This window comes from Zootoca vivipara, chromosome 1, assembly GCF_965207765.1.
Source record: "Zootoca vivipara chromosome 1, rZooViv2.hap1.1, whole genome shotgun sequence".
In the NCBI taxonomy this organism is placed as follows: Eukaryota; Metazoa; Chordata; class Lepidosauria; order Squamata; family Lacertidae; genus Zootoca; species Zootoca vivipara.
Genome location: NC_142582.1, coordinates 121,220,254 through 121,233,238, shown reverse-complemented (window position 1 = coordinate 121,233,238; position 12,985 = coordinate 121,220,254). Strand labels below are relative to the sequence as shown.

General features: G+C 43.8%; 1 protein-coding gene and 1 non-coding gene across 3 annotated transcripts; both read right to left on the bottom strand.

The window, feature by feature from the left end:
• Positions 1-1,272: 1,272 nt before the first annotated feature.
• Positions 1,273-9,064, bottom strand: EIF5 (eukaryotic translation initiation factor 5). 2 transcript variants are annotated; one of them, XM_035105398.3, is made up of 11 exons: positions 8,841-9,064; positions 6,600-6,879; positions 6,385-6,466; positions 5,635-5,807; positions 4,288-4,399; positions 3,416-3,555; positions 3,108-3,263; positions 2,788-2,949; positions 2,263-2,427; positions 1,873-2,010; positions 1,273-1,667 (listed from the first exon to the last, which is right to left on the bottom strand). In XM_035105398.3, the coding sequence occupies exons 2-11, from the start codon at positions 6,669-6,671 to the stop codon at positions 1,575-1,577; spliced, it is 1,293 nt and encodes a 430-aa protein (XP_034961289.1). In that variant the 5' UTR covers positions 6,672-6,879; positions 8,841-9,064; the 3' UTR covers positions 1,273-1,574. The 2 variants fall into 2 exon arrangements, with proteins under 2 accessions (XP_034961289.1, XP_088511801.1); XM_088655675.1 differs by lacking the exon at positions 8,841-9,064 and adding an exon at positions 7,892-8,756.
• On the bottom strand, positions 4,072-4,196 carry LOC118075688 (small nucleolar RNA SNORA28). Its single transcript, XR_004691433.1, has one exon. It is a non-coding gene; the product is annotated as a small nucleolar RNA SNORA28 (small nucleolar RNA).
• Positions 9,065-12,985: the final 3,921 nt, after the last annotated feature.

Below are 12,985 nucleotides of genomic sequence, written 5' to 3'. Positions count from 1 at the left end.
CAGGGTCTTTTCCAGGCAGTCTTCTCTTGAGGTGGCCAAAGTATTGGAGCCTCAGCTTCAGGATCTGTCCTTCCCAGTGAGCACTCAGGGCTGATTTCCTTCAGAATGGATAGGTTTGATCTTCTTGCAGTCCATGGGACTCTCAAGAGTCTCCTCCAGCACCATAATTCAGAAGCATCAATTCTTCGGCGATCAGCCTTCTTTATGGAATTTTGTCCATAAAGAAGTGTGTCCCTTAGTGGACATATTGTAGTGACCTCTTCGGGTTTAAAAAACCACATTTACAATAGTTGTGTATGAAGGGAACAGGAGCAAGTCAAGACAAACTTCTTTTTGACTGAATACTATCAATCCCACTACAAATGGAAACAACCAAAACCTCAAAATAAAAGTGTTGTTTTATGGACACATGCAGACTTGTTTCAACACGGAATTTCCCCAGAAGCCAGCTTTAATCCTGCATGTTTGGAAGAGGTCTGGCATTCAAGTTTGCACTCCCGAGCGCAAAATACTATCCTTAGGGGTGCACAAGTTTATGCTTTCCATTCTTACTTTCCAAGAAACCCATGTTCTTCTCATTTAAAAAAGCACCCTTGATTACGTTAGGTGTTGGCAACATAGAATGAGTCCTTATTCAGTAAACATTTTTTTTTTTGGGGGGGGGGGAATAACTTCAAAAAGGGACCTATTCCCATCCTTTAAGAAAAAGAGAACAGTGGTAGGCCTGATTGAGTTTGCTTAATCTGAGAAATCAAAAGCTACTTACACGCTGCGTGATATTTAAAGTAACATACAGTATATTGGACCAGAACTTAACACTATATATTTTCTACATGTCAGTTGTGATCTACTTACACGCTGCGTGATATTTAAAGTGACATATATTGGACCAGAACTTAACACTATATATTTTCTACATGTCAGTTGTGATCCTTTTTTATCTTCAATCAGTTTTTATATAATGTTCCAACAGTCTGGAAGTATTCACTTTTTGAATAGGCCAAATAACTAAAATTAGGATGGCATGAGAGAAAGGCTGCTTAAGTGTCAGGATGGTAGTGAAAATTTTGTTCAACCCACAACAGTAGTTCTCCTCTTCCACAGCATGTTTGGCAGCAAATGTAAGGAAAGAGTTGTACAGGTAAACCAGACACTTCATCCAATGATACAACAAGCAAGATCAAGCCCACCCCACTGAGTCCCATTCTAGATGTTTCTTTGCCACATTAACTGAATGTTGTATGTGAATAACTACCAGGAATGTGTCATAACTGAAGATTCCAAAACCAAATCCTTTATTTTTCACAACTGTATAAATGTGCTCCAAGTATTTATGTCCAAGACAAAGTTTAAAAGAAACATGCTGTACAGCAAACTTTGATCAGTTTGCTGGTGTATTAACTCCTCTCATCTGTTAAACTTAGTTACAATACCAGTCATGGTAAGATACATTTTGAGTTCAAGAAGTGTAGCACGATGTTTAGCTATTGTAGCTTGTGCACACATGTTGCACTTCCGGTAAGAGATGCAGAGAGAGATATGCACTGTAACACTGGAAACTAGATTGATTCACTTTAGATAGCATCAATATCAATGTCCTCTTCCTTGTTGTTTGCAGGCTTCACAGTTTCAACTTTAGGTACACTGGCCGTCTTGGAGTACACCACCTGCACAAAGAGGTAGGTTTCATTAGTTCAATGGAGTCAACAAGCTTGAGGTATTCCAAATGTAGATGGCTACTACAGTAAATATGTCTGCATGGGAGTACAAAATCCTGTTTCAAATCAAAGACTTAGCTGCCCTTAGCTTATTGCTACAGATATTTTTAAAGGTAGATTTAACCAACTTTTCAAAGCTGAGTTTAACACATACTTCAATATTTTCATCTTCATCCTCTTCCTCCTCATTGCCAGATGACTCCTCTTCAGCTTCTTTCAGCCATTTAATGAAGGGTTCTGCTTTGACACGAATTTCTTTGGCAAGCTCTTTAGAGACATATTTCTTCGAGGCCTACAAGAGAAGATTGATGTCAATTCTATGCACTGCATTGTTTCCTTACCTCAACATTTAATGAACAACTTGGGAAAATGTGCTAGGGGGCCAAACAGATGCAAAGGAGAAGATCAAGGAGTTCTATTGAAGAGCTAAATTGTGCAGCACAATCACACGATTCATAAAGGCCATCGCTGCCATTTAAACAGGTGTACATTTAAAAGTTTTGATTATTTGTGAGATTTATCTTGCTATGTACTTAATACAGACCTTTTCCGCCCAGCTCAGAATGACCTCCTCTTCCAGAAGATCCGCATCATACATTTCCTTCAGGATATGCGGAATTTTAGAAATCAGCTGAGACTGATGCATTGCTACAACACACTCCAGACCATGAAGAAGGTATCTTTGAGCCTTCTTGTTGTTGTGGCAGAACTGTGAAATGAATTGGGAAGGATTAGGGAACAGAAATCCATTTGCATAAACAAGCCTTATTAGCCACTTTCCAGACTGCAATAGGCAACTCGGGGTTTACCCAAACCAATCAGCAAGATGTCACAAGAGAACATTTGAATTTTACTTTGGGGCTGGAGGAGGGAAGGAGTGTTTAAGTAACTTTTGGAAGTTAATTTACCAGAGCAGTGTAAACAAATGACGGGAAAAGCATTGCAAATAAATCAATTGTCGAAACAGAATACAACTTGCAGCTTGATTGTACGTCACTCTAATTTTGAGTTCTAAATGCTGCCACTTCACCATGCTTTAGGCATATGATAAATCACTGGTAGAACTTACACGCAAGAAATGTCGCCTGTACTTCTTTATCTGCTCTCTGATCTTGTCATCAAAGAGGACTTCAGTCAATACGAGGGGTCCCATAGCTTTGACATCCAGTCTTTCTGCTTCTGCCACTATATCTTTATCAGATGTTTCTATTACACCTTCTTCCTTCTTTTTCTGAAAATATAAAAAAACATGCTACTATACTTGCAACCATGCTGGCTATACCTGCTAAATTCCTTAATAGTTAGTTCACTTAATGAACGAGCCAGCTACTCTAGTTATAAGGTTGTGTCATTTTAGCACAACAGGAGCACACCAATATCCTTTTTTACCTTAACAAAGTCAAATAGTATATTAACTCTTTCTTCAACAGTCCTTTCTAGGTCATCAGTCAGGGTGAGAACTTTTGCATGATCGCTGATTTCATCCATTCTGCGCCTCTGGGCTTCTTCGGTTGTGTCTTCACCCCAGTCATCATCATCATCATCCTGAAAAGTAAAAGTGGTTAATGTAACAAGTGAGAACATAAATGTAACACAAAGAACCACCTCTCGTACGGTATATCGGTAAGGAACACCTGGAATACCTATGTTCTGATCAAGACATTTCTCTCTCATTCAATTTCACCATGTGTACTTACCACATGTGGAGGACTAAGCTCTTCTGGTGCTGCTGACTGTGGGGATGATGTCTCAGTATTAGACACAGAACCATTCTCTTTATCCTTGCCTTTTCTATTCTTCTTTTCTTTCTCTTTCTTGCCTGTACCAGTCTCGCTCTCTGCAAACATTAACAAGTCTTCATTCAATAGCTGCTTTCAAACAGTTTCATCTGATGTTTCAGTCTCAGTCACAACTGTCCTAACACCTCTAAATATAGCTTATGAAATTTTACTTCACTGTTTTCAGGTGAGCATAATCTTAGTTTCATCTGAACCAGGTGCTGACAAGACTGCTTAATATGTCTTTTGGGGCAATAGCTTTTTCTCAAACAAACACTGTTAGGTTGCCTTTTAGAAAAGACACATGGAAAGCACCTGACTGAGTCAGACACCAAAAGAAATACCAAAACCAATCACCTCTAAGTGAACATTCAGAGTGGTACTAATTATGTGTTACAGAACCAAACTTTTCTAGATCCAGCATAACCTGAAGCGTTGACAATATCTGACCAGCTACTTGCAGTTACAGAAGAAATACTCTGTGTGACAATATTGAAAACTAGAAGGCAGTGCTCTCATCTCATGTAGACCAGGATGTAGAGAATTTGCTCATGGAGAATAACAGCAATGGCTAGGATGTTAAGAGTCTATATAACAGATGGCCTCACCTACAGAGGCCACTGGAATAGGTCAGACTATGCTTACTATAGCAAGCTTAAATTGAAGCAGACAACTAGTTATCTACCACAGAGTGTTGCTTGCATAAAATAGTTTCAAAGAATGGTACCCTGCCAGCCTAATTTATGACCTGTCCTTTGGTGCATCAAAAACAGAGGAATTTATTCACTTACCAGGTGGGTTTTTGAGGATGAATGTGCAGAGTTTATGGTTTGTGTCAAGCATGCCTCGATAGCCACAGGCTTTGCAAGAGTTACCAATGGTTTGTTTCCTAGGATTGACATGCTGTCAAAGAAAAGTAGTAGTTTTAATGCCTGCCACTTTCCCAATTACATTGGCAATAAATGCAAAGTACGAATTTTTCATTGCTACCTCTAAAAGCCTGGAGTGGCTAAACTTCTCTGTTCCAAGCGCTACAATGAAATATGGCCATGCCTTCAAGGGCAGTGGCAGGGTGTGACCAATGCACACATACAGAATCTTAAGGCAACACACACACAAAATTGGGAAGGAAAACTCAAATGTTCAAAGGTCTTATTACCTTGCAAAAGAGCCCCTTCTCCCTCTTGTGTGGTAACCACAGCAAGGTCTTGAGGTTCAGGAAACAGGAAGTTTCTGAGACTTTCTTGAAATGGTGACACACCAGAAGAGGCTCCTTTGCACAGTAGTCAATGGAGATAGTTTTGGGAGTGCTGGTACTCCCCTGCCCCCCAAGAAGGGGGCATATCAGTAGAACTTCAAGTTGGGGAAGGCAATGCAGTTTTAGGTTCAATTCAAGCTACTGCATTTCACTTTTCAAGCACCAAATGGTCCAGGACAAGAAATGAATGAGGCAGGCAAACACCTGCTCCAATTGGACTGGCCCCTTGCACAGCAAGCTAATATCAACTGTTCTATGCAAAGGAATCCAATTAACTTACAATTTGCTATGTTTGCATGATTTATATTCTTAAGGAGGGGAAACCTGACAATTTAACTAGCATACTCAAAATTAAGAACTGACAGTACAATCCTAATAAGTCTATTCAAAAGGCCCAGTGAGTTCAGCAAGACTTCTATATATGCAACTATAGGATTGCAATGTCATGTATTCAATGACTTCATATTACTGTGTCCCCTGGTACAAATGCTTAAGCATAAGCTATGCAAGGAAAGGAAACCTCCAATTAAAGTGAAAGCTCAGCTGTATATTTACTTCCTTATTTTTAATGAAATACCTTATGACACTGCAGATAGGATTTACAGGCAGCCTCCTACCCTGGCACTGACTAGACACAAATGTGTGGCACTCCAGCAAAGGAGTTGCATTAGCCACTTTCAGACAATGCATTGCAAATTATATTGTCAGTCTTGAAATGTAATTAATTTTGAAGTGTGATTTTATGACGATGGAGAAACGGTTTGTTTGTCCTTTGTTGTATTGACTTTTTAAATGTTTCAATAAAGTATTTTTAATTTTTTTTTGTTAAAAAGCAAATTATATTGTCAGTCTTTAAAAGACACCTGAAAGTAGTACCTACCAGATCAGTTTCAGGATTCTCACACTCAGGACAGAGAACAAATTTTTTAATGAACCCATCCAACATGTCTTGTAGCTTATTCGCCTCATGAGATCCATTGACAATGTAACGGTCATTCTTAACATCAAACTGGGTCTGCGCTCCCAGCTCACAACCAAAAAATTTGGTGGGATCTAATAAAAGGGGGAAACGGTTATTGTGGCTCTGCAATGCCTTTTCTCCTATCCCAATTTATATTCAAAACGTTAGCAGGCTCTTGCTACGTTAACAGTAAAAAAGAAGTCGGAACTCTTTTTTAACCACAGCATGTTTCACTATCAATCTGAAGGCCAGTGTTAAAATTCCCTCCTCACAACAGCATCATTTAGGAACACTGCTTATAACCAGCTCAGTACTGCTATTTGTTAAATATAAGGCAGTACAAAACTCAACATTGTGTCATCTTAAAAGTACTGTTCGCCATGCCATGCTACATTGTTTCCTTACTGTTTCCTTCTCGCCTTAGGGGCTACTACTGACTTCATGAGACAAAAAGACAAGGTTGTGTATGTTGGCTGATGCAAAGCAGCTGCATGGCGATTGCTAGTACACTTAGGATGTTCAAATTTGATACAGGAGCAATCTGAGCAAGGCCTGATTTTTCTGTGCAAGTCAAATTTGTGCAGTGTTAGAACAAAGGACATATGCAAGTTTTTAGTGTCTTGTACAAAAAGAAGGATGGCAGAGTAAAATGTCTATGCACCAACTTACACGTAGGAGGCCGATTAAGCGCCTTTGCAACGTCAACCATGTTGACTATAACTGTCTTTATCCCATTTCCTTTGCCCTCAACCTAGGAAGAGAAGATTTATTAAACATACTTATACAACCCAGTTCAATTCAACCAAGAATTCTTTGCTTCCGCAGTTTTAAACAAGGTGAAATTCAAGCTAGGCCTTAAAAAATTTACATATTGCAGCAACTACCTTGGCAATCAGACGGGGCATTTTGTAGCGATAGAACTGATCTGAAACACTGCGGTTGACATTGACAGACATTTTGGCTTATTAGTAGCTTTATCAATAAGATGAAGAGATCTTTGATTGCAACTTTTTGGTATCTTCTGTCTGGAGAAGACGTGATGACATAAACGACTGCAAGAGTTCTCGGTCTCTGACATGAAAAATTTTTCGCCACCGAGGCTGTGAGGTTCTTGCTTGTATGCTATATTTCCCCAATACAGGTACCAATGGCTGCGCAACAGCTCTGCAAATAAAGAAATAAAGATTTAGTTTCTGTAGCACTGTGGATAACATTCATGCAAGACTCAGCCAATGCCAATAGATAGTGCTTGGAAACCATTTTAGGGGCTAGGTCAACTTTAGCAAAATGTCATTTGTTTATTTTTTCCATTTGCCACCCAAGACAGAATTCAAGTATGTTTTTTTACTTTCCTAAACACAGCATTGCGAAGTCTAAATAGTCCACTGAACCTTTTGTATCTTTAAACAATCATATGCGAAGAGCAACTTTTTATAATATTAAACACTATTATACACACACACACTGTATAGTGCCTCTACTTGGTTGTTAAGCTGCTTGAGAAAAATGGGCAGATAGAATATTAAAACCAAACAGCTGTAAAAGTAACATGAATGAATTATGCCTGCTTGTGCCAAGAACAGTGAACTTGGTACAATTATAAGCCTTTTATGTTGCACGTTGACTCCTGAAGTTTACTTTGTAACAGTAATAATTTATCACATTCCATTGCATAGTCACTCTGCACCTATTTAGCAGGCGGATATTTTCATTAAACCTTTACTGGTTAATGTTAACGTTGAGCCAGCAATCAGTGGGAGTTCATATGAAAGGCACCCCCTACATATTTTAAGTCTCTTGTATCCTCAAGGGTATACTGTGCTAGTAAGCGAATGTTGGAGTGGGGCCATACCTACTTAATCAGCACCATTAAAATTTATCTGAACCACCTCATTACACAAGTCCCTTGCCATAAAGAACAACTGCATGTGCTTATTTAAGCGAATCAAAGCGGTTTACGCCAAAACAACCAGTAACACCAGCAGATAGGGTTTCAAGCATGGAACTTTGCTCTCCCACCCTTTCCACCACATGACCTAAACACGTGCCTGCAGTAGCATGAAAAGACCCAAAGAGAGAGAGACCTGCAGTAAAAAAATTAACAAAAATGGGGGGAGCAAACCCCTACACTAAATACTCTGGAACGGGGAGGAAAAAGAAAACGTGATGCTTTTACCTGCTGGGGAGAAAAGCCATTCACACGCCACGAGGCCTTGGCGAATAAAGAGCACTTCCGCTCCCTCCCTCCCTTTGGTTTAATAAAAAAAAAAAAAAAACCCCACCTCCCCTTCACCCGGGCGTCGGAATGACTCAGAAATGCAGCAATTAAGCACTGAGTCAGCCTTAAATACGAGGGGCGGCAACGTGCCGCGCAGGCGCTTCTTTTTTTCCCTCCCTCCGCCCCGCGTCGCTCTCTGAACCCGGGGAAAAAAGAGGCATCGAGAGAGAGACAGAGAAACAGACAGACAGGAGTCTTCGCCCTCCTCCACCCTCCCGGCGCTGCGGGTTTAGGAACTGCGCCACAGAGCGCGCACTCTCCCCAACCACCGCGTCTCCCTCGCCGCCCCTCCCTCCACCCAGCATCACGAGGGAGGGAGGCGCGGAAGACCTGGCAGCCGCCATCTTGTGGAGCAACCCGCGATCGGGGGGGGGGGGAGAGAGAAGAGCCCTTAGATAAAAGCGCAGCGGCGACCACCGTCTTTATTTATTACACCCCTTCGCCTCATCTTATCGCCTCTCATTCTAGCCCCGCTTTCCTACCGCGGAATGCAGGACGGGGGCCGCGGCATCGCTGACCCCCCCCAAGAGAACGAGAAGGGGGGCTTATTATCATAGCGACGTATTTAAATGAAAAATCGCCCTCGCGCCCTCCGAAAGGGGCCCGAGAGGCTCTGCCGCCGCCCTCGCTGCCCCCGCGCCAACCCAACTCCTTTCCCCACCTCCGTTTCTTTCCCTCGGAGGCCCCGCTTCGCCTTTCCACAAAACCACCCCCGACCCGCATTTCCCACCCCCGACCAACTGCCGCGTCCCCTCAGGAGAGGAGGGAGCCCCTTCAAGCCCCCCCCCAACAGCCCCGCAACTGCCCGCCTGTTTAAACGGCCGCCACCGGCTCCCTCGCGACTCACCGTTTTCGTCCAATACAGACATAAACCCAACGCTGCTCGCCCGGGGCTGTGACGAAGGCCGAATCGGTGTTGAGGAGAAACGATGAGCGACGTCGGGGGGTTGAGGGGGGGAAGAGAGAGGTGTAGCCACCGAGCACCCGGACGCTGGAAGGGGTGGTGTGGTGGTGTTCTTCTTCGTCTTCCTCTCCTCCTCCTCCTCCTGCTCCCCTTCTTCCTGCAGTCCTTTCAAATTAGACGTATATTACTTAAATATGTGTATATATATATGTATATATCCGTTATCTTCTGTCCGGTGGTCGAGGGCGGAGGAGGCCGGCGCCGCAACCGCCAGGAAGAGGGGAGGGGGGGTCCGAGCGTCCTGAGGCGGGCGGGATCAGCGGGAGCGGCCGTGCCGGTTGCTCTGCCGGGAGGGAAATACAGTCAGCTGAGGCAGCATTGTTAGATGGGGTTGGCGGCGGGGACGCGCGCGGCTGGCGCGCGAAGCTGCGGAGGGGGGCGGAGGAATGTGGCGGGCGCGCGCGCACCGCAAGGCTCGACGAAACCTGCCGTAGAGGCATCGAGGCGCTTTTTTCTTTTTTTAAAAAGGGGAGCTCGCGCGCGATTGTAGGTTGGGGGGGAGGGGTGGAGGGCAGGCCGTAATGGCCGCCGAGCACTTACCTCTAGAATGTTCTAGCTCCGACTGAACAGCGCCGTCGCCAAGGCTGAGATCAATCAGCCGCCGGCGAGGACGTGCCCACCCCGCCGCGGTATTGGCTGCACGCTTTGACTTCGGTCGGTCTCATTGGTTCCCGGCTCCTGTCTGTCATGGCGCTTGGTGACCTCCCCCTCTCCACGTCTCTTCCCTCTCCCTCTCTCTCAACATCCCCACCCCCCACCCCACGCGCCACCTCCCTGGCCGGCCGCTACGATCGAAGAACTACAAGCGCCCGAAAGGACATCGCGTTTACAAGAGTGAAGCCAGAGTCTCGCGAGAGTTCGGATGAGGGGGAAGAATGAGTCAGTGCCTGGCACATGGGGGAGGGGAGGGAGCGCGGTTCTTGCTCGCCTCGCTTCGTAACGTGAAGACGAGTTAAGAGGGTCGGGAGTTATGTTAAGGGAGAAGAACGTAAAATGTACCTCTCTAAATCCTTTAAAAAATCTTGCCGATTCTGTTCTCTTGAATTTTGATATGAAAAGTAACTGCGTGAAACTAAAGAGATGGTCTAAACTTGAGATGAGAGAATCTTCGAATCGGTTGTAGGGTTGGAAGGGATCCCTGGGGGGTCATCTAGTCCAGCCCCCCTGCAATGCAAGAATCTCAACTAAAGCATCCATGATAACCATCCAACCTCTGCTTAAAAACCTCTGAGGAAGAGTCCACCACCTTCCAAGGGAGACCATTCCGCTGTTGAACGGCTCTTGCCATGAGAAAGTTATTCCTGAAATTTAGTTGGAATCTCCTTTTTTGTAACTTGAAGGCATTGGTTCAACTCCTACCCTCCAGGAGCAGGAGAAAACAAGCTTGCTCCATCTTCCATGTGGTAGCCCTTCAGATATCTGAAGATGGCCATCATAAATACAACTAGAGCTTATGATAAAGGGCCTCACAGCATTTAACCCATTTAAATCAGTGAACACTGCCCAGATTGACTCTTCTGCTGAGGAAAGCATGAGGACTCTGGTATATATACACGTGACAGGGACATATACACAGCTCCTCCTATACAGGTAAGTAGCCATGTTGGTCTGACGTAGTTGAAACAAAAAATTCCTTCCAGTAGCACCTTAGAGACTAACTGAGTTTGTCATTGGTATGAGCTTTCGTGTGCATGCACACTTCTTCAGATCTCCTCCTATACAAACACTTATACGAAAATTCAGTTATCCAAACACGAATTAGTACAGAAACCTTGCTATACACACCACCGATTCAGATTTTCAAAGAGCTGGGCCTGCCTGTAGTACTGTAAACAAATAAGCCGCCTTAAACAAGCCTTGCTTTTTGTGTTTTGCTGGTCTTCAGCAGCCATTTCACCGAAAACCCTGGAGAAAGGGGGGAGAGATTGGACAAATTAGAACACATTTTTCCTTCCAAGTTTGCCTTCTGCAAGGTTTCAGATGGTTCACCTGGTTTTTTTCATCATTTTGGGGTAAAAATTCTGTAATTGGGAATGCATTAGAAATTTTGTCATAGGAACTGATGGAAATCACCAACCTGTTATGCAAACACTTGCTTAACAAACCATAGAGAACACATGTTTGGATAGGAGGACCTGCATCTGTTGTGTTTTCATGGCACATTTGCCAGTCCTCTTGGCTCGTGGGACCAAACTCAATCAGCTTCCTGCACATACCAATGTCTCAGGAGTTCTATTACACACCATGTTGGTACCTACTGAAGGTCTAGAGAGCTGTGAGTGGAAATGTACTATACATGCAGGTGAAATGCACTGAGATGAGAAGGTTTCTTCAGCTGTAAAGATGTGCTAATGCAAGGGACTAATTTCTGTGTGGTTCCTGTGCCCTTTGCTATTTACTTATTATCAGACCAAACTCATATTGCCTGGTTCTGCTTTAGACATACTATAAGGCCATACTCTCACCCATGTGCTGTGAATAGATTACGGTATGTTGTTCAAGGCCACCCACTAATCAGCAAACTTTCCTAGCTGCAACTGCAGAGTACTCTGCTGTCCTGGAGAAGTGATCTCTGCTGCGCCTTGCTCCCTTTCCAAGGAACCGAAACTGGAATGGCTAGAAGGGGAAGGGAGATTGCTGAGCAAACACCCCCACAATCCTGTCTCTAGATTGCTGCAACTCCTCTTCACCCCTTTTGCTGCATCTCCGCTCTTGAGTTAATCAGGGTGGCGTCAGATGTCACAACATGTTATCGTGGAGGATGAAGTCACCAGTGGCAACTGCCTCCTGTATTAGAGGCCTCTGAATACCAGTTGCCCCTGCCCCTGGCCACTGCTGGCATTGACCTCTGGGAGCTTGGCTATGAGGGAATTCAGCTCTCGAATGATACAGGGTTCCCCATATATCTGCTCTAAATCGTCATTTGCCTGTCCTCTGTTCACCATCCCATTGTTTCTTCCTTCAACTTTCTCATCAGTAACTTAGTGAATCAGAGAGACCTTTGGCACAGTGTTCTTTGCCTTCTACTTCGCCTTGCAACCTGAAGCCCATAGTTACTTTCCTGGGTTCCCCATGACCTTGAGCCCTTCCTACTTATAAAATGGCAGACTGATAATGCGACAAGAAGTCTTTGGTTAACAGAAGTCTTAATGGTTCTTATTTACTCCCCGCCCAATCAAAAACATGTTTTTGTGGTAAAATCGGAAACCAGCCTTTTTTGGTGGCTGAGGTAGGCTCAATGTCAGCTATCTGAAATTTGTCCAGAGTATGAGTTGAACTCTTTGGGTATATTAATATTATGCAAAATGCATAAATTACTACACAGCCATTTTACCTTCAGTAGCACCTTAAAGACCAACTAAGTTTATATTTTGGTATGAGCTTTCGTGTGCATGCACACTTCTTCAGAAGTGTGCATGCACATGAAAGCTCATACCAAAATATAAACTTAGTTGGTCTTTAAGGTGCTACTGAAGGAATTTTTTTATTTTGCTTCGACTCAGACCAACACGGCTACCTACCTGTAACTAGCCATTTTACCTGTTCCTTTTGCATGGTCACCCTAAATAAATAAGGCAGAAGATCCCTGGAGACCTGCTACCAGCTGGTGGAGACAATATGGACCAATGGTCTGTGTCAATATAAGGCAACTTCCTGTGACCCTATGACTTTCTGGTTTGTATTTACCGTAAGATTGAGTTGGTGGTTCAGGAGGTGCAAATGGAGGTGGTCCTACAGTAAGGCAAGGTGCTGGGCAAATGCCTCTGGGGGATCTAGAATAGTGTGCTTCTGAAGGCCCCGATTGTTTATTTAGGCTAGGGAAATTCCCTGTGGACTTCCCACTTGTGAACTAGGGAGAAGTGTGTGCATCCCTCCACATGTGCATTTGGGTTTTCTGCTCCAGACCCCAAAATGCCATGGGTCAGCCTTAACTGTAAAATGGTCCATAAACCAAAATTAGGGCCTTCTTGGTCTAAGGGAGGCCCTTCTTGCCTCTTAAAATCGGGTCATTAAAGTTCCTATTGAGG

Excerpts from the sequence above, each read along its gene's own strand:
- EIF5 (XM_035105398.3), bottom strand. The coding sequence starts at position 6,671 with ATGTCTGTCAATGTCAACCGCAGTGTTTCAGATCAGTTCTATCGCTAC. Across the intron at positions 3,556-4,287 it reads CATCCTCAAAAACCCACCTG|AGAGCGAGACTGGTACAGGC; the intron begins GTAAGTGAATAA and ends TAATGTTTGCAG. Across the intron at positions 3,264-3,415 it reads AGCTTAGTCCTCCACATGTG|GATGATGATGATGATGACTG; the intron begins GTAAGTACACAT and ends TTTACTTTTCAG.